Below are 21,700 nucleotides of genomic sequence, written 5' to 3'. Positions count from 1 at the left end.
TCTACTTCATCCTTAATTTTAGTACATAAATCAGGTACCTATACTATCTTGTGATAGGAAGTTATATAGAATCATCTAAAAAATTTATTTTTACTGTACAGATCGGTATGGCAATTCATGAGTTTAAACTTAAGTCAAAAAACCACTTGTAGAACAAGAATATAACTCAAAACTGTAGAATAAAAAAAAAAGGACCTCTTCAAAAATTAATACTGTAACTTTCCTTCATAAAAAGACTGTTTGGCAAGTACACAACTATTAATCTCTGACAATATAAGCCAACATTAGGCGTAGAGCCCACCACAGGTCAATGTTCAAAACAGCAAAATGGATAGAAACTGTCCAAATTTTGTTGTATTGAATATTTTTGAAATACTTGGACCCTCAGCAGGGGCTTAAAATTTTTGTCATGTAGCTATTTAACAGAATTTGACATACATACTGTTAAAGTGTGTGCTTAGTCCTCCCGGTATTCGTGGTGCATTCAAAGGGATATTCAGTCTTCCTGGTGCTGCTATTTGAAGAGTTCTGATGCAATTTGAATCCCTTTAGAGAAGTTTACAAAAAGCTGGCCCACAGCTTCAAGTCACAAAACAGTCTGGATCAGGTGTTACCATTACCATCACACAAAATCACCTTTCAAAACATGGAGTAATGCAAGGGAAATGTTCATTTAGCTGATAACTCCGGTTATAAGAAACATTTAGACAGGGCTTAACTTCCACTGGTATTGCCAGTGACATCCCAACACCAGTCTGCACATGCCCAAGGCCCTGAACACCAGTCTGGAACCCAGCAGGACATGTCTGTAGTGTGTAAGATGAGGTGTGTGTGGTAGATACAATCTGCTGACAGCTTGGTTGCTCTGATACAGGATGGCGATACTGCAGTGAGGTCTGATGCGTCTGATGGAGATACTGAGGTTGTTGAAAGTGAACTGACCGAGAGGGCTGGGATGTTGTCTGGAACACACTTAGTTGTGCTGGCTGAGGTACTGCTTGTCCTCTTTGTTTGTTTGCTTCTTTCACATCATTATCATGAGCACTACAACATGGATTGAAAGGAAACTGCTAATGTTATTTGAGAAGAATTTGTAGAAAGTCATGCACCACCCCCAACTCCTCCACAGCTGACTCCACAGACAGCACCACTATACCTAGAAAGCTGTCACTGTAACCACAATTCCAACAACTGTGAGATCTCATTTATCCTTCTAAGAGCTCCTTCCCTTAGTACAAACCTAGGGAACCAGCTGCTGGTAGCTTTAAAGATTATGTCTAGCTTGGGAGATATATCTACAATAAGCACTTAATTGTAACCCCTACTTTGGTGACATCCTGGGGCTCAATGATTCAAAGATGTGGTAAGGAAGAGCAAGGCAAGATTTGCCTGGACTGATCTCATAACCATGGGCTTGCACCAGAGCAGCTTCTTTCCTTATCATGTACTCAGAATCATACTAGCAATGGCATCAACCTGGATAACAGCAAAAAGGGGCTCCCTTTCCTCCAAGTATCACTCTTACAACAGCTTGTTCATGGCAGCAAAAGCTATCAGAGCAAATACCCTAAAAGCTCCATGCATTTGAAAAGTTGCTTTTAAGGCCCCTTATACATGAAGAAAAATATTTATGAGAAATTGCAAACAAAAGAACAGAGAGGCTTACATCAATAGCCGTTCAATGCACTGCACTAAGAAATCCCAGGAGTAAGCAGTAAGACGATGAAGTCTTGTAGGCCACGTTGGAGAAAGACGAAGTATAATCCTTGAAGAAGCCACACATGCAGCAGCTACTAAAGAAGGTGCATAATTTAGAAAGGCATAATCTGTGGAGACATCAAAAATGAACTTAAGCAACAGAATACACAAGTCACAAGCTCACAAGTCACTTACTGGCATCCATAATCACTCACCTTGCAAAGATACTTCTAGGAAGTAATCTGCATACTTGGCCATGTAGAGTTTAGTTTTTTCCAGGCAAATCATTGGCCAGCCATCATGAAGGTCTGTTTCGTGTACTGCTTCAGAGAGATAATACTCGATGAAATGGGCAGCTGTTGGAAGGCAGAGGTTCCACTGAAAAGTTTCTAATAATAATAGTTCCATATGTAGCAAATTTTGTTTAGTCAATACTAGATTCATATTAGTCATACAACCCAGGCTGTTGAGCTGCTCTAGCTTAGGCACACTATCTTCTTTTTCTTCAAATTTACCTTATAAGAAAAAAGGGGAAAATAGAGAAAATATTAGGCAATGATCATTATGGGTCTAGTCAAGTAAATGGAATTTGCTGCCTTTTATTGCAAAGATTTAGATCCAAAGACATTCTTTCCCCTACCTTGTGCCAGAACTCTGTGGTTGTCATATTTGCATGTTTTCTCTCCCAGTGCCTCTGTCCCCCCACCTTCACCCTCCACTAAAAAAACTTGAACATGTAAACATTTTGATCTAAGTCCTATTGTGTAACGAAAAAAAGTCACATGAGTGCCAATGGAAAAAATAATTCTCTGAAATCTCACCAGCTGATTTTTTTCAGGCAATTTCTTTGGGTAGTTGATGGAAGAGAATTCTTTTATTTGAACAGAAGAAAGTTTAAAGGACTTAATGTCATAGAGTTATCTCAAGTCAAAAGTAGCTAAGTTTCAAGTGTTGTTATCTCAGCATATTTTCAACACAATCTCAATACCAGAGATAAAAGGGGGGGGGGCGGGCTGGATGAATACATAACACAAGCATTCTCAGTCCACAATTAAAAACACACACACACACACACACACAACAACAACAACAACCACCACCCTACCCCTCTTCTGAATTCAAAACAAAAACCTAGTTAAGTCTTTTACCAAAAAGAAGGGGTTGGGGGACACTTTATATACACTTTTTTATCCCTTTACTCAAAGCAGAATAGGAGTAAAAATGATCTGATGACAAAACTTCATTATTTAAAGGCATTCACTTTTTTTTTTCCCCCCCAGGAAATACTGATCCTTATGTACAAGGTAAGGAATATAGTTCCCTTTCCAGCCCCAGAATGATTTTTTTTTTTTTATAGAATACATACCCTCTTACACTTTTAATTTCCAAGCAAGTGTTTTAATATATATCATTCATTTTAGGTATTTCTAGAGCCCATGGCTGGAGAGAATTCAAACTATCGAGTACTGTTATGATTTTCCAGATGCACCAATAGATTAAAAGAGTTGTCTTCAAGTCTCTTTGTTCCATGGTGGTCCATAGGAGAAGAGAAATTACAACTAAAACCTTCTACCAACTAGTATTATGTTCTATTTTACGACAAGGTTTAAAACAGTCATATTATATTACAATTATAGATTTTTCACAATAGCTTTACACTTATACTTGTTCAAAATGATAGCTATTAGAATGTTACATATTACATAAAAATTTTTGTTCTACTATTATAACTTTTCCAATATATTTGGTTTCCTAGGAAACATTACAATTTTATTTTATCCATTTAAAAACATGTTTTTAAGAGCCAGAATGACTGCCAAAGCAGTAGAAACTAGATGAGTTTCCCTCCCACAAGAGATGGGTTTATACCACACATTGAAGTTGTTACAAAAATGGTAGTGGCCAGGGTCACTCAGTCCACATGCTTAATGTATTGGAGCCAGAAGGGTTTGTTCAAGTCAGCCTGCCTTAGGGCTAGGGAAGAAGTACTGCTGACTACCTTGCTCTTTGCTTAGGGAGGGGGAACTAGGGTAGAAGCTTTTGTCTCCTATGGCAAGAGGTTGTAAGATAACGTAAAGAAGAAAGCCTAAAGAGGCATTTAATTCCTCTTCTGCTCCAGAAAAATTGACTTTAGATCTAAACTACTCAACTAAATATTGTTGCAGGTAGGAGTTAACAAAAAAATATTTTTACATAATTCAAACTTTTCATAAATTTAGATACTCCTTCCCAATTCAAATCACATAGAGGTGAATCTCACAAGTTTTCCCAATAGCATATACTGAGTACACCTCAAAGCACTAAAAATGGTCTTTATGACATAGTCATCTAGCATCATCACTGCATAGCGATATAGGAGAGGAACCCACTGTCCTCAGAATAACAGAGTGGAATTCGTCAGAGTAGAATGACCTATGAACTTAGTTCAGTACTTCTGGATGAATCACTAAGGCTTTCAAAGTGCCCTGCCATTTGTGCAGCAGCAACAACATTGGCAGCATACCTCAAAGGAATATTGTAAAAATTAATGAGTTTACTTATATCATGCTTGAAGTTCCTTTAAAGAAATTAATATACCATAATTTAGTGTTTAAGTCAAGGATCAAAAATGTTTCACATTATCCACTTGAAACTTTCAACATTGAAAACAACATTGTGTATGACCAAATTCACAGCTTAAGAAACTAAGATAGTGAGGTTGGCCAATTCATTTAAGTAAATTGAGCCAAACTGAAAACGGAAGCCGAAAGAAAAATATATGTTTAAATTCCCAAATCTGCACTGCTAGACCAAAGGACTGCACTGGGTTATATGGGGACAACAACTACCAGAATAGACAGACTTCTATATTATTAAACATCTATGGGCTTTCTATATTTATAAAGTACTTGGCTATTACAAGTGTGAAAGCCTTTGTATCTTGATCCACAATGTTAAAAATAAACTGCATATGCATAAATAACCATACTTTGGATTTTAATTCAGGTTTAAGTGTTTTTTAACTTTTTAATTATATATAGGGATATAAATACTCAGATACAGGGGTATTAAAGGATTTCAAAGTGTGTGACAGCAACAATGAGTACCTGCATTCATAGCCACAGTTTTTGTTGTGCTGAATGTCCTTGGATATTTTAAATGTACGTATCCACAAAGCCCACAAAGCTCAGTTTCTTCAATTGAAAGGAAATACCAGAAGCCATGTGATTATATTGATAAAGGCCCCAAACAGGAAATAAGGGCACAGGAAATTCATGTCTGCTTCCCAGAAAATAAAGAATTAAAGGACAAAGAAACAAATATCAGGTTATCTTTCCTTTATAGGAATTGTTCAAGTCAGCCCTGGATACGAGCATATTTTCAAAGCCAGCAGTGAATGGCAAGTATGTGGTAGTAGGGCAAGGATCTGATGTCACTGTAAGCTCTTCCAACCTATATTGTGTTCTTTTATTATGAAGTAGGGAAAAATGTCACCAATATATACTAAGAATTTTCACAAATTTCTAAGACTACAGAACAATGAATAAATAACAGGAAGAGATAATTCATAGGAAAAAAAGAGGCTCTATTCTCATTAAAAATTAAGATATAAATCAAATCAACTGTTAGATACAATTTTTCACCTATCAGATAGTAAAGTAAAAAGCTCTGTCAACCTAGTATTGATGAGCAAGAAGCAAGCACTTGTCACAAATTTTTACTACTAAAAGCCTATACTTTCACTTTTGGCTTCATCTCGTGTCCAAGATAACTTCTTAGTTAACCAAGATCTTGAGTAAATTATCAAAAGCCTCATGGCCGAGTCAATGCTCATCACAGAAGCCAAGGAAAGCCAGGATATACATGTCAAAGAGTTAAAATTTGAGAATTTCTTAGGATAAATCGGTCTTTTCTGGAATGAGCCAAAACCATTGGGATTATAAAACAGTTTATGGAAGAGTAATCAATGAGATACTAACATTTTTGTTTTTTTAGTTATCACCATAGGATATGCTTTTCTTGCTTTTTAGAGAGAGTAAGTGAGAGAGAAACATCAATGTGAGAGAGAAACATCGATTGGCCACCTCCTGTACAGACCCTGACCAGGGAATGAACCTGCAATTTAGGTATGTGCCCCAACTGGGAATTGAACCAGCAACCCTTTGGTGTATGGGACAATGCTTCAACCAAATGAACCATCTGGCCAGGACTGTGGTGCTAACTTTTATGTTTCAATTTCCTACCTACTTAAAAAAAAAAATTCCTACCTGTTTTTAAACATATTACCCCACTTGATTATCAAGACAACTTTATAAGTAACTATTTTCATTTTACAGAGAGATAATCTGAGACTCAAGGGTTGCTGAAATTCTGATCAGTGAACCAGGAGGTTGCAATTTGATTCAAGGTCAGGGCACAAACCCAGGTTGTGGGCTCAATCCCCAGTGAGGGGTGTGTGGAAGGCAGCGAATTGATGATTCTCTTTTATCGTTCATGTTTCTATCTCTCTCTCTCCCTCTTTCTTCCTCTCTGAAATCAATAAAAATATATGTATATTTTCAAAGATTGCTGAAATTCATATTGCTGACAAGAGATTAAAACGCAGACAATCCATCACTATAATCCCTGGTCTACAACACTACACAACACAGTCTAAACAGATAATCTGTAGGACCTTTCTTCCTACCTCTAATAGTACAAACACTCCGGTACCTAGATATGCATTAGTACCTAGGATTTATAAGCTATGCTCCATCTTTGACCAAACTACTGACTGCCTCCCAACCTATTTGATAACTAGAATCCAACTGTCATCTGTAAACTGTTCTTCACTTTTATACAACAGACTGCCATCCCAAAGCAGGGGAAGGGTAACATACAGAATTCAATCATCTATATATATAAAATCCTAATATGCAAATAGACCAAACAGTGGAAGAACCGAACAACTGGTCACTATGGCATGCACTGACCACCAGGGGACATGTGCAGAACATGGTGGGCAGCAGGCGGCAGAGCGCGGAACATGGCGGACATCAGCTGTGGTGGGATGGTGGAGGTGAGTGGGGGCGCCAGTTGCTGTCAATGGGTGGTTTCTGAAATTCTTTGCTCCTGCGCGCCGTGGTCCCGCTGGGTGCTCGCACCCGCTGCCGGCGCTGGCCCCACTCACACTCACTGCCAGCACTCAACGCCGGCCCCAATGGCTCGGTGCCATCAGCGGGTGCGAGAGGGGCCGGCACCATCAGTGTGTGGGAGCAGCAGCAGCGGGAATGGGGCTGCCTGCAGACAGGGGAAGGGGGTGGTAGTGGTGGGGGTAGCTGTGGTGGGAAGGGCTAGGCGGAGCACAGAGGATGGGCTGAGACCTGCCCCTGTGCCCACTGCAGCCTCGCAGCCCACAGCTCCTTTCAAGGTGCATGAATTCATGTACTGGGCCCCTAGCTATTTGAATAAAGTTTATGATAATTAAACTGGAGAGCTGCAATTAGTATCCAAATGTAAGAAGATAGAGTGTAAGAATGTAAGAAACACTAGAATGAACTCCACAAATATAAAGCATATCAGGTACTGAAAACAGGCTACTAGTTTATAAGCATCCTAAGCACTTCTGTTGTAGTAAAGTTACAGACTGGAGTGAGAAGAGATTGCAGGTAGCTTCTAAGAGCCAGCTTCTTTGATTCCTTGTATAGAACTGACAGCTTGAACTCTTTTGAGCATTGCCTACTTGGGAGGGGATGAGACTCTGGGGGATACCTATCTCACTCTCCAGTGGAGAATAATAATATAAAACCAATTTTTCTCTCTTAGGGAAAGAAGGGTTAGGAGGTATTAATAGAATAAAGGAAGGAGGTAACCAACTCTTTCAGTAATAGGTGATAAACAATTCATATTTGAACCATAGCAAATATAAATCCTAAAGCCTAGCTCCTCGAAAATAAGCAAAAAGCAACTACATATTACCATGTAAATTGATATTAAATAAAATAAATTGATCATGACACTTTAAACTAACAGTAATAGACAATTTAAAAACAGGAACAATTTGAAAACTCCATTCCAACCAACCTAAGATGGTGCACAAATAAAGTACCCTTTTCCCAAATTGTGAAAATTGCAGGAACTTGGAACCAATCCCAAGCATTGCATGGTGGCCAGAATTCTTACTAGATTATTCAACTAGTATTCTCAGTAAACTTTGGTACTAAAATGTTGTTTATGAATATCAACTTTCATAATCCCTAATTCATTAAGTAAAGTTTAGTCACAAATATAAATTGGTCTATAAACTTACTATGCATCATACATAATTTCACAGTCCACCAAGAGGAGTCTCCCACTTGGCCCACACAGCACTTTAAGAACTACAGGCATAGAGAAGGCAGGGCTTGATAGTATTAAAGGATAGCAGGCAAAAATTTATTTTTCATTAATGATCCCAAATTTTAAAAATAACGTAACTTGCATATGTGATTTCCAGCGTGTCTCTACTATAAACTGAGCTCCTAATAATTATTACTAACATTAGTAGCATAACAAGAAACCATTCCATTTGTGGACTCTCACATATCTGATATGCCAAGTATGGGTTTTTCCAATTCTATGCAAACTATTAAACCACAAAAGGCTTCACAGCCAGTGATGAAACACATACAAAATTGTACACATGATTGCTTATGAAACCTTAAAGGTTAAATTAAAGATTAATTATAAATATACAAGCATTACTTCTCTGGCTTTCTGGTGAGGAGTAGCATGTAAATAGATTAAAGGATAAATGTAGATTTTTCAGGAAGTAGATAGTATTCTGGTAGAATTTAGCTCAAAGTACATGGGAATAGGGTTGGAAGATGGGACTTGAAAGGTGGCTGGGTTCAGATGAAAGGTTCAAAATATTACATTAACGAGTTTCTTCCTTAATCAACAGGCAGTGGGAAGTCTTCACTAGGGCTGTATTTATTTATATTCAACTTGGTCCACAAAGGATTTGAAATAACTTATAAAAAGACCTCCAAGGAGACTAAATAAGTAGTTAAGGTAATCAGCTCAAAGGAAGAATTAGGGTAGGTAAAGAAAGCATGAGAAAAAATTAGTACCAGAAATAATACCACAGAGGCCTGCATTTGCTTTTAAGTTTATTTGCAGTAAAAGCACAAAGATGTTTTAGAAAGAGCGCAGTATGGGAAATGCTCTTTAGAGAGCAGCCACAATAGACCCCAAACCCTCAAGTTGGGGTTAAAGATAAAGGCAGCAGATATTTCTAAATACTATTTTGAAGTGGGGCTTAGATTTCTAGTATAATTATGTAAGTAATATATAAACTACATAATGGATTCAACTCCCATATCTAGTACAATCTTCTCACATTACTAAAAGAAGAAAAACTCCATTTCAATTCCTTTACTCACCCTCTTTCTCTTCAGTTGGGGTACTAACAAACAATGAAATGAGTTATAGGAAGATGTTAAGAGAAAGAGGTACCAAAAAGCCCAATAGCACATTCTGCCTTGGGTAACAAGCATGGCTATATCAGATTCCACTTTGCCACCTACCTACCACACAGTTGTGCCTATGACATAAGCAAAGATGTCCACATGTGTAGCAACTGCATGTGAACCTTCAGTTCTTTAAGCTACTCATTATACAATCAGAAGAAGGTATTTTAACAATAGAAGAGTATGGTATCTTTTAGACAGTTTCTCAGTCTCAGCTCTATTGACATTTTGGGCCAGATGATTCTGTTTTGGGGTACTGCCCCACCTCTACCCACTGGATGTTAGTAGCATCTTTTCAGGTTGTGATGACAACCAAAACCATTTCCACACATTGCCAAGAATCCCCTGTGGGGCACAATTACTCTTGGATGAAAACTACTGCTTTAAGACAATGGTTCTTAAGTGGAAAGACACCAGAATCATCTTTGGAACTTTTCAAAAAGTTAAATACCTAGGCCTCATGATGTTGATTCTGGAGTGGCCTAGACATTTATTTCAGAATCTGCAGGATGTATGGCTTAGGCACATATGTTTTTAAAAGACTCCAGAGCCACATTTTAATGTCTAAGAATCATTGTCCCAAGGAGAACTTTCAACACCAAACTTTCTGATAGTCATAAACTGGAATAAATAGAATTTGGTGATATTTTACTGAGTTCTGATATTCACTGATATTTTACATAAATTTATTTCATTTTTATAAACAATAGAAATTTCCAATCATGTAGATCAGATTCATACTTACTTGCCAGAAGCAGACAGGAAAGTGCAACTAAATGAAGCTGCTGGATAGAGATGTCATACCGATCCATAAATAGGTCCAGCAAATAGACAGCAAGATGTCGGGCAGAAGGGCAGAGTGTGAAGCGATTGCTCACAATGGCAATCAAGTCAGCAAAATACCTTCTGAGACTTAGTTGAGGGGACTGGCCTTTATAGGAGGGTAACTTCAGCTCCTAAATCAAAAGGAACAACATTTAGTTAAAATAGCCAGTAGCAGAAATGTTCCCACAATGAAAAGATCACTTTTCCCCTAATATATTAGTGTTACAAGTGCCTAAAGCACACTTTTCTTGAATCAAACACAAAAATGAAAACCCCTGGCCCGCTGGGGCTGGACCCCGGCAAAAGTTGAGTGAAAGAATAAGGAATGTCATTTAAAATTTAAACCAAACTTTTCTCCTTATCCTTAATCACCCCTGACATGACCAATGATAGGTGTTTCTTGGATTACAAAATAGATGTACTTAAGCAAAATTTTTAATAAGGGAACCCTATTTTCCCTACCAGCTGTTTTCAGAAAAACATCCTTGTACTTAAGCAAAATTTTTAATAAGGGAACCCTATTTTCCCTACCAGCTGTTTTCAGAAAAACATCCTTACCCAAAACCTAACGATACCATACATACACATTCCTTCCAAGAAGCTCAAAGCTTTTGGTTAGAAGGTAACAGATAAATGGACATAATCCTAGTATGTATTATACTTGCAGGGATGTGGAAGGTAGTGACTAGTATTATTCATCCACTAGTCTCTTCTAATTATGTTTCCCTTTCAGCAGTTTTATGATCTCTCCTTTGCTATCATCCTCTCATACACCTAAAATTTTCCCCATTATCACTGTTCAATCTCAGAATTAAATGAACTTGTTTTTTAAAAATTAGAGAAATTCTATTCTATTAAAGTATTTCTAGAACACACAGAAAGATGGTAAGGTTCTAAGTTTATTTTATGAGACTAGAGGCCCGGTGCATGAAAATTCATGCACAGGGGGAGGAGGGGAAGAGGGATCCCTCAGCCATGCCTGCCCCCTCTCACAGTTTGGGAGTCCTCAGGGGATGTCCTACTGACAGCTTAGGCCCTCTCCCTATGGGAAGCGGGCCTAAGCAGCCGTCTGGCCTCCCTCTGCAGGAGAAAACCAGCCAATCAGGGAAAGGCACCACCCCCATCACCCCTTCACTGCTGCTGCCTCTGGCCTCCCTATGTGGGAGGCAAGCCAGCAATCAGGGGAAGGTAAGGCCCCCATCACACCTCTGCTGCTGCCACTGCTGGCTGCAAGGCTGCCTGAGCCTTGGCCCTCGCAGCCACTGTGGCTTGCGCAAGCCTTGGCCTGGCCCTCGTTGCCTAAGCCTCGGGCCCTCGCAGCAGCAGCCATCATCTGCAGCTTGCCTGACCCTAGGCCAGCCCTGGGCAGCGGCAGCCGCCATCCGCTCCCCCGATGCACCTCCTAGTTAAGTCCCCGCCCACCCGCGTGCACCTCACAGCTCATGCAGCCCCGCTCAACCGCACGTGCGCACACTGTGCACGCAGTCTCCTGGTGATGGGCTGTTACAGCATGAGCATCATGGTGGGACGGTGTGATGGTATGACAACCACATAGGCTTTTATTGGTATAGATGAGCATAATACCAATACTAAACCTAATAGGTATCATTATAGAAATAACATGGGTATGACCCCGAAAGCACAGGAAAAAAAGATAAATTACACTTTATCAAAATTAAAAACTTTTGTGCATTAAAGGACACTATCAACAAAGTGAAAAGGCAACCCACAGAATGGGAGAAAATATTTGCAAATCATATATCTGATATGGGGTTAATATCCAGATTATATAAATAACTCCTTTCATATGTACAACTCAATTCAACAACAAAAAACAAACAACTCAATTAAAAAGTGAGCAAAGGACCTAAATAAACATTTCTCCAAAGATGATGTACAAATGGCCAACAGGCACATATAAAGATGCTCAACATGTGTCTCTCTCACATCGATGTTTCCCTCTCTGTTTCTCCCTTTCCCTTCCACTCTAAAAATCAATGGAGGGGGGACTCTTTCCCCCGCCCCACGTGGGAGTCTGTGCTGTGAAATTCTTTCCCCTTTCCCACGTGGGAGCCTGTACCTGTTCTTCAATAAATTTCCACCTTTGCTTAAAGAAATAAATAAAATAAAAATCAACAGGAAAAATATCCTCGAGTAAGGATTAACAAAAATAAGTAAAAATGCTCAATGTCACAAATACTTAGGAAAATGCATATAAAAACCAGTATGAGATACCACTCAAACCCATCAGAATTGCTATTGTAAAACAAAAAACCAAAAAATCCACAAAAACCAGAAAACAAACATTGGCAAGAATGTGGAGAAATTAGAACCCTGGAGTATAGTGGGAATCAAAACTGTGTAGCCACTGTAAATAACAGTATTACAATTCCCCCCAAAAATTTAATGTAGAATTACCATATGATCCAGCAATTCCACTTTTAGGTATATACCAAAAAAATTTTAAAGTAGGGACTCAGATACTTGTACATTCATGTTCACAGCAACATTATTCACAATAGCCAAAAGGTGGAAACAAACAACCCAAGTGTTCAACAACTAAGGAATGAATAAACAAAATGTGGGCCCTGGCTGGGTAGCTCAGTTAGAGCATCATCCTGATGCACCAACGTTGTGGTTTGGATCCCTGGTCAGGGCACATATAAGAATCAATCAATGAATGCATAAATAAGTGGAACAACAAATCGATGTTTTCTCTCTCTCCCTTCATCTCTCTCTTAAAACAAAATAAACAAAATAAAAACAACAAAAATTAGGTCTATACATACAATGGATTAATTTAGACTTAAAAAGAAATGAAATTCTAATATATGGTACAGTACAGATGAACCTTCAAGACAGCATACTAAGTGAAATAAGCCAGACAAAAAAGGACAAAGATTGTATAATTCCACTTGTATGTGGTACCTAGAATGTTCACGGTCATACAGGCAGAAGGTAGAATTATGGTTACTAGGTACTGGAGGACAAGAAAAATGGGGAGTTATTGTTTAATGGGTATTTCAGTTTGGGAATATGAAAAAGTTCTGAAGATGGATGATGGTTATGGTAGCCATATGTATCTAATGTCACTAAACTGTTGACATAAAAATGGTTTAAATGGTAAATTTTGTTATACACATTTCACAACAATAAGCAAACACCCTAGCTGGATTTGAGCATCATCTCAATGCACCAAGTCTGTAGGTTCAATCTCAAGTCAGGGCACATACAAGAAGCAACCAATAGTGCATAAAAAGGTGGAATAGCATGATGAGTACATAAAAAGGTGAAATAGCAAGTTAATATTTCTTTTTCTCTCTTTCCCTTCCTCTTTCTAATATAAATAAAAAACACATACACAAAAATGGAAAAAAATAAAATAAAGAAAAAACCCCCGCAAAAATGGAAGTTACATTATCTAACTTAATAAGATATAAAAATTTAGATAAATTATTCAATGTGTGCTTGCTTCAGCAGCAGCACATACACTAAAATTGAAATGATATAGAAAAGATTAGCATGGAATAATATAGAGAAGATTAACAAGGATGACATGCAAATACATGAAGCATCCCATATTTTTGTGTAATATATAGTGACAAAAGAAGATTTGACTTTGGGTGGTGGGCACACAATGCAATATACAAATGATGTGTCATAGAACTGCACATTTGAAACATATATAATCTTATTTAAAAATGTCACCCCAATAAACTTAATTAAAAATAGAAAATAAAACAATTCTCAAAGGTAATTTAGTAGTATATGCAAAGAATGTATGATTAATTGTAGCACATCCCAGGAATGCAAGGTTGGTTTGACATCAGAAAATATCTATATGTATAAAAGGCTTATATGCTAAGTGTCCCTCCGCCCATCTGACCAGTTGCTATAACGCGCACTGACCACCAGGGGGAAGATGCTCAACGCAGGAGCTGCTGAGCTGCAGTGACTTGGCAGCGGCGGTTCTCAGGTGACGCACCCCAAAACCAGAGAAGAGGGAGCCTCATTCCTTGCGGGGCCGCACAATTCCACCTTCGTCCATGGTTTATGTTGTTGCTGGGGCACTGTCGGCCCCAAATCTGGTTTATTGCATACTTGTGTTTGCAATCCACACCCTGTATGACAGCAACTTTGCAGGGTGCCCTCTTGCACTCTGGGACCCTTTGAGGGATGTTGGAGAGCCAGGTTCGGCCTGATCCCGGCAGGCCAGGCCGAGGGACCCCACCTGCCAGAGAGAACCCGCTCACTCCGCAGACACCCCCGAGCCACAGTACCACCTCAGGTGTGGCCAGCTGGGAAGGGACCACGGGAGGTTGGCTCCAGGGCATGTCTGATGTCTGGCCTGTCTCACCCAGTCACACACCACTGGCCACCTTCTAATTAATTTCCTTTCAATGTGCACGAATCCGTGCACCAGGTCATTAGTATTAATATAAATCATAATAAGAATTCACACATAAATATGCACAATCACCTTGATAGATACCAAAACAGCATCTGGACAAAAGTAACCCTGGGAGAAATAACAGATGCATATTTCTTTGATGAAGGAAGGGAGATAAAAAAATCTCAAATATAAAAGCCAGCAACTCACTTGGATGTGAAATAATAAAAGGATTAGCATTCTAGTGCCAACTACTGCAATATTATTAAACACTAGAGGCCTTGTGCACAGATTTGTGCACCAGTGGGGTCCCTCGCACCAGTGCACAATCAGAGCCAGGGAGAAACTGCGGGAGGGCTCCAGGGTGTGTGCAGCCCATCTCGCCCAGTCCCGATAGGCCAGACCCCAGCAGCAAGCTAACCTACCAGTAGAAGCGTCTGCCCCTGGTGGTCAGTGCATGTCATAGCTACTGTTGAACGGTCGCTTAGGCTTTTATATATATAAATTATTCTGTGAATACTAACCAATCCAAACAGAAAGAGGGAAGAAAAGATTTAATTATTGGAAAGGAAAAATCAAAGTTACTCTCAGAAACAATGTTGTTATTGTTTTAGATGATAGAATTTATATTCAGAAAGAAACAAGAAAAATCAACAGGAAAAATAAGGAGCAACAGGAAGAATTCAGTACGATGGCTATTTATAAAATTAATAGAAAACAACCAATAGCTTTCTGTATGCTAAGAGCTGTTTAAAAAATAGAAGTTTCCACATACAGTAACTATAAAAATTAAAACACCTATAAATAAATCTATATATGCCAGTACTATATGAGTATAACATTAAAATTCTGAAGGAGTATGTAACACTTGCATACATGGAAAGACATTCCTTTTTCTTGGACAGAGGACCTATTTTATAACAATGGCATTTCAAATCAAAGAAGAATAGATTAATTTAATAAATATTTCTGATAGTATAAAGAGCTAATTTATTATTTAGAGAACTCAAATGAGTAAGAAAAGGCAACAAATATGAATAGAGAATTTATAGAAAAAATAAAATAGGGTCAAAACATAAAAAGATGCCTCATTTCATTCAAAATTTAAAAATTATAGTTTTTCACTTGCCACATTACATTTTATTAATTTTTGCTTATGATATCAAAAGTGGAAATAGGAACTCCCAGTTATTGGTAAGGTTGAAAATATAACATTTTGGAGGATAAGTAGGTAATATAAACTTTTTAAAATGCAGACTGCAGATACTTAGCAACACTAGGCTTAGGAATTTACTCTATATATAAGGTAGTCCTTTGTAGCACCATTTTAAATAGCAAGATAGTGGAATAAAAAGCTTTATGTCCAACAACCTGGTTGGATCCCAGAGAATGTAGCTGAGTGAATAGAGCCAATTCCAAAAGGTCACATACTGTCTAATTCCATTCATATAACTAACATTCCCGACAGGACAAAATTATAGAAATGAAGAAGAGAGTAGTGGTTGCCAGGGGTTAAGGGGAGGGGGAAATGTGGGTGGAAGGGGAAATGGTGTGGCTATAAAAGGGTAACACAAGAAAATGTCATGGTGATAGAAAATATTCTGTATCTTGATTATATAAACGTCAATATCCTGGCTGTAATAACTGTACTATAGTTTTACAAGATGTTACCACTGGAGGAACTGGGTAAAGGATATAGGGGATCTCTCTGTACTATTTCTTACAACTGTATGTGAACCTACAATTATCTCAAAATAAAAGTGTAATTAGAAAAAAGCTTGCCGTCCATCGACAGGAAACTGGCTACATAAACTATGGGACATCGATTCAATGCAGACATTAAACTAAAAGGCAGTAGACCTATATGTGTTGATATGGAAAATTTTTTTAATTTAATTTTATTTTTTTATTGATTTCAGAGAGGAGGGGAGAGGGACAGAGAGATAGAAACATCAATGATGAGAGAGAATCATTGATCGGCTGCCTCCTACATGCCCCCTACTGGAGGTTGAGCCAGCAACCCAGGCATGTGCCCTTAACGGGAATTGAACCCGGGACCCTTCAGTCCACAGGCTGACGTTCTATCCACTGAGCCAAACTGGCTAGGGCAGATATGTAAAAATTTGATACATTGAGGTTAGGTGGGAAGAAGGTATAGAACAGTGATTATATATTTGATCTGTTCTATCAACAACAAAAATAATTTGCAAATATACTAATTTACTGGGTTATCTTTTCAAGAAAAAACAAAACACGATAATGGTGGTAACCTTAGATCAGGAAATAGTGAGGATTGGGGTATACTCATTTTACTCCTTCTTATACTATCCCCCAATTTTTTTGACCATATGCATATATTTTATTATATAAATTTTTTAAAAATTTAGTAGTAGTTACCTGGGACACAGGCTAATGGGCCATTTTATTACCATAGAATTGTACATCTGGAACCCACAGAACTCCATGAACTAATGTCTTCCCAATAAATTCAACACAAATTAAATTTAAAAAAATGAAATAGGGGATATTACTACAGATTTTGAAGACATAAAGAAAAATAAAGGACTACTACAAAGAACTCTATACTAATAAATTCAACAACTTTGATGAAACAAACCAATGGGCCATTTTATGTTTTTAATTTTTGTATAAAAAGATTTACAAGATGGCTTAGGCTGGCTTGGCTCTTTGAAGATAAAAATAAAAAATTTAATTTTTCCAAATCAAGGGATTTCTTATGTACCCTTGAGGCTTTTCTTTTCTCCTTTACTATTTCTGTAGATCTTTACAATGGTGTAAATGAGTTACAGTTTCAAACTTCACCTATCTTTGCTGCATTACATGACACTTATTGAGCATTATCCATGTAGCAGACACTGTGCTAACCCCATGGATACAAGCTGGAAAATGGTCTTAAGCCTCTCTCTAGTAGGTGAACCAAAATACAAAGATTAGAATATGATATAGTAATCACAGGGTATTAAAGGAACACTGAGGTGAAAGATCTAATCCTGCTCACGGGGTGGGTTGTTGGGGAAAAAACAAAGCCCGAATAGGTTTTCTGCAAAAGAGGCCTGAACAAGGTCTTAAAGACTCACTGGGAAACAGCTGGAAAATACTGGTGGACTTTATCTTTAACTATGTTAAAACAAAGGGTCATCAATTGGAAATTTTAAACAATGTGTTCAATATATTCTCTTTTTATGATTTTAAATGGTAAAGTACAAGTGCTCACCAGATAGCTGTCAGATTTAGTTGTCTTTTTCCAGGTACTGCAGTTGTACAAGCATGAGAAAATAACCTAGGCTTCTCTCAGCTTACAAGTTTTTTCTATGTATTCCTGATCCCCTAGAATTGAACACTCTTGTTTCCATCTGCTTCTCAGGATCCCATGGGTTCACCTGTCATCTCCATCTCCAGTCCTCATCAGCTCACCATCCCAAGTACCACCCCCTTCCAAGAATGGGATAACTGTCCAGCCAAGATGGAAATAAAGGCATAGAAGAAATACTCACAAGTGTAAATATAATTCTGGGGATGGTTTCTTACAAAACTAGCATTGCTTCCATCTGCCATAAAGGATCCTAAAAATACTCCCCGAAGCATCCTAAGACACTAGTATGCATAGCAAAACAATGAGAAGGAACAGAAAATGACACAGGGTGTAAAAGGACAGCTACCGTGTAGGGGGACGGGGTAATTACACGGAGGAAGGTAATTATATTTTACAAAAAACAGTACAGTTGGCATTTTTACTCCTTCTTACTAGATACAATGCTAGTCACATCAATTATTCCTCTACAAACTTAGCGTGTAAACACCTTTCATGTCTAAATGGCAACTGCCCAAAGGAAGACCTAAATTCCAATACTCTGAATTATATGAAACTCCATAAAGGCAGGAATCATGTCTATTTCATTCACTGTTACCACTCTACCACCTGGCATAGCACCTTGAACATTGTAGGCTCTCAAATATTGTAAATAAATAAGCATATGATTATCCAACTAAATCATTTAAGTAACAGCCTGGAATTAACATGCATTTGTTCAATAAGAAAAGTTCATTTTAACTTTTCTTGACTTTAGTGTATTATAAACAGTGGTCTCTCCAGTTCCTCATGTTCAAGTTTTACTGATAAGCTCTTTATAAAGAGTAGCCACTGTGTGAAATCATAACATTTGGCTTAAAAAATGCTTCAAGATAAAAATAAAGCTAATCCAGGGCACCATGACACAAGTGGCTCCAGATAACTTTCCATGGCATTCCTGCACTATCTTGTCCTTTGATAGTTCAGAGGCAACCTTAGTTCACTTATGTCTAATTCCTTAGATCCTCCCCAGAGCCTAATACACAAAAGCATTCAACAAATTTACTGGGGGGGGGGGGGGGGGGGGGGGGGAGGAATCCACTTCCAATCTCAAACTGATAAAATCAATGCAGGTAACCACTCAGAATTAAAATTACACATAAAATACAAGAATCAGAACCTATGGGGGGAAAATGGAAATAACCAAGAAAGATATTTTAAGTTTCATGTCATTAAAAAAATATGTAATTAACGTCACCATATACCAGAGCGATAAAGAGCTAACACTTAGAAAAGAAAAACATTTAAAACTAAAACACAACATCTATCCCCCCCCCCCCCCAAAAAAAAAGGATCAGGACAATTTTCAAAGTGGGAAACCTGCAATTCTCTTAACATTCCAGAGAACCATTCCCATGGTTGAGACTTTTCTGTGGTACGACCACTTACAGGACTAGGATGTATATATTGTGTCTGAATTAATAAGTAGCATTTAGAAACCTCAATAATTAAAAAGGGTACAACTGCAACAATTTAAGTCAAAATTAGGTTTTCTAATTCTCCTTAATCTGATTTTAAAAGTCAAGATATAAATTCATTATCATTTCTGGATCTCCCAATCCAACAGTCAGCATCCTTTTTATTAGAGTCAGCTGTTTTGCTTCTTTCTAATTTTCTATACCGCATGAATGGCTCCTCTATTCATGATGAAACTGATGCAAATTAGAGATCATTTTGGACCTGGTCTCTCTTCTGGTTATCAAAGAGGCAAAGCTGACCATTAAACTGAGATGTGACATAAAGAGTAAAGTTGTTGCTTAAGAACAACAAAACACTTTGCATTGTGCCAGAAAAGTGTCTCCTTTCCCACCCATATCAAGTATATTAGATCTACTTTCTGCCCTTGATATTTGCTGGAAACAGTAGGTAACTCCTTCTACCTTAAGGCTTTAAGGCTTTTTGTACAGCCCCAAATGTTGGGGTGGGAGGGTGGGGTAGAGAATAACAAGTCATCACTTTCTTAGTGCTCACTATATGCCAATCACTGTTCCAATACACGTAACAGTAGCAACTCGTTTAATCTTCACAAGCATCCCAGAAGGCTCATCCTATTATTATTCACTTTACAGATGGGAAAACTGGGAAACAGAAAATTAAGTAACTTGTCCGAAGTCTCACAGCAAGCTAGTGGAAAGGCTGGGGAATTATTTATGGACAAATGTGACACGACACACAGCTGCATACAGCAACTACAGACCAAGGAAGGCTGCCCTGCCCCCTAAAATGATGTCTGCTGGCTTTTTTAAGTATAAGACGAAACCCCTGTTCCACCTGGAAACAACATCAGAATGTCTCTTCACACCTTCTCTCTCCCAACCTACACGCCCCCACTCCACCCCACACCCCTCATTGAAGCTGCAGGTTCTTCTGACATCCGGGGAAGCCGAGAAGTTCATTAACTTTGGGCCAATAGGCAAACTCGCCTCTTCTGCTCTGGAAACTAGTGGTTCAGGAACCTGACTTTCCAGGGGGCCGAGATTCACACTCACTGGCAGGAGGCACCAAGCACCAGGGGACAGGGCCGGGCACCCAGGTTACCTTGTACCGAAGGGCTTGGTGAATATCAGCAGCCAGCTGTCCCCGCCACCACTGCCCCTCCAGCTCCATGGGACCGGGCGGCGCGCCGGGGCCGGACGAGGCCACTTCAGTCTGCAAGACACAGCCCGGACGCGGTCACGGCCAGCTCCCTCCGGACGCCCCCCGCCCCTCCCGAGGGGTGTGACCTCCGGCCACCCGCAGCGGCTGTTCACCTTCACCGGACTCGCCCTCACACCCGCAGGTTCAACCCATCCCCGCCGCCGCTCGGGGGGCCGAGCTCCCTGGCCAGGAGGCACCGGCTGATTCCGGGGAAATGGGGCTAATGGGGACCCCGCGTTCCCACCGCGCAGACCCGGGTGCAAGCTGGAGGAGGACCGGCTTCGGGCCCCCCGTGTCCGGGGTTCGAGTTCTCCCTGAGGAGCCGAGCGACTTGACACCCGTCACAGCCCACGGAGGTGAAAACCTCCCGCGGAGAAACCCGGAGGCGAATGCCCGCCCAGCGCCGAGTCCCCGCGGCAGACGGCCGGGCGCTCGCTCCTCCCCGGAGCCTCCCCGCGGCCCGGCCCGGCCCGGCCCGGCCCGCACCAGGCCGCCTCCTCCCCGTCCTGAGGGGCGCACGGTGTCGCGCGGCCCCCGAACGGCGAACAAAAGGCCGAGCCGGGCGGGTCTCGTGTCCGGCGCCCAGCCCGGGCCTGCCGGTCCCGCGGCGGCCTCTCTTACCCGGAACCGAGGCCCTCACAGCCCCAGCCCCGCCGGCAGGCGGGGGACGCCGGCCCCGCTCATGCTGCAGACAGTCGGCCGCCCAGCGCCGGCCTCAACTCGGACCCAGCGCCCGGGCGCTCGCGCCGCCCATTGTTAAAGGACCGGCAGGCGGCTCCGCGTACAAAGCCAGCGCGGGGGCACATGCGGCCGCCGCTGCCAATCTCGTCTCGCGATACAGCGGGGTCACCCGAGCCGTCCAATCGGCGGCCGGCCGGGCCCAGGTGCCGCGCCGGGTGACGGCTCGCCCGCCGGCGTCGCGCCCCGCAGCATCCCTGGCCGGCCCGGCTCGGCCCCGCGCCCCGCACGGCCCAGGCCCCACACCTCCGCTCGGAAGCCCGCCCGAGCGGTGGGCAGAGGGCGGAGGAGAGCACCGGGGTAAGGGCAGCGTCGATCCTCGGTCCGGGGGCCGCACGGTCATGCCACTCACCTGCAGAGAACCCTCCATGGCTCCCCACCCTGGCAGAGTGATGGCCGAGCCTCAGCGTGGCGTTTAAAACCGCTCACAGGCCCCCTGGTCGGGGTGGCTCCGTGGTGGGAGCGTGGCCCCGAGCTCCGAAGGGTCTCGGGTTGGTGTTCCTGGTCAAGGCCATGTATCTGGGTTCCAAGTTCAACCCCCAGCCCCCCGTCGGGGCGCCTGCAGTGGGCACC

At 40.7% G+C, this 21,700-nt stretch overlaps 1 protein-coding gene across 3 annotated transcripts; it reads right to left on the bottom strand.

The window, feature by feature from the left end:
• Positions 1-632: 632 nt before the first annotated feature.
• Positions 633-20,359, bottom strand: CCNJ (cyclin J; the record flags this gene model as incomplete). Of its 3 annotated transcripts, none has more annotated exons than XM_081105416.1 (5): positions 633-1,044; positions 1,667-1,826; positions 1,914-2,213; positions 9,913-10,123; positions 20,291-20,359. In XM_081105416.1, the coding sequence occupies 5 exons, from the start codon at positions 20,357-20,359 to the stop codon at positions 633-635; spliced, it is 1,152 nt and encodes a 383-aa protein (XP_080961542.1). The 3 variants fall into 3 exon arrangements, with proteins under 3 accessions (XP_080961542.1, XP_080961543.1, XP_080961544.1); XM_081105417.1 differs by having other exon boundaries at positions 1,667-1,793; XM_081105418.1 differs by having other exon boundaries at positions 1,667-1,790.
• Positions 20,360-21,700: the final 1,341 nt, after the last annotated feature.

This window comes from Myotis nattereri (genome assembly GCF_964212035.1).
Source record: "Myotis nattereri genome assembly, chromosome: 13".
In the NCBI taxonomy this organism is placed as follows: domain Eukaryota; kingdom Metazoa; phylum Chordata; class Mammalia; order Chiroptera; family Vespertilionidae; genus Myotis; species Myotis nattereri.
The sequence above is the reverse complement of the archived record's forward strand: the minus strand, read 5'-3'. Positions and strand labels throughout refer to the sequence as shown.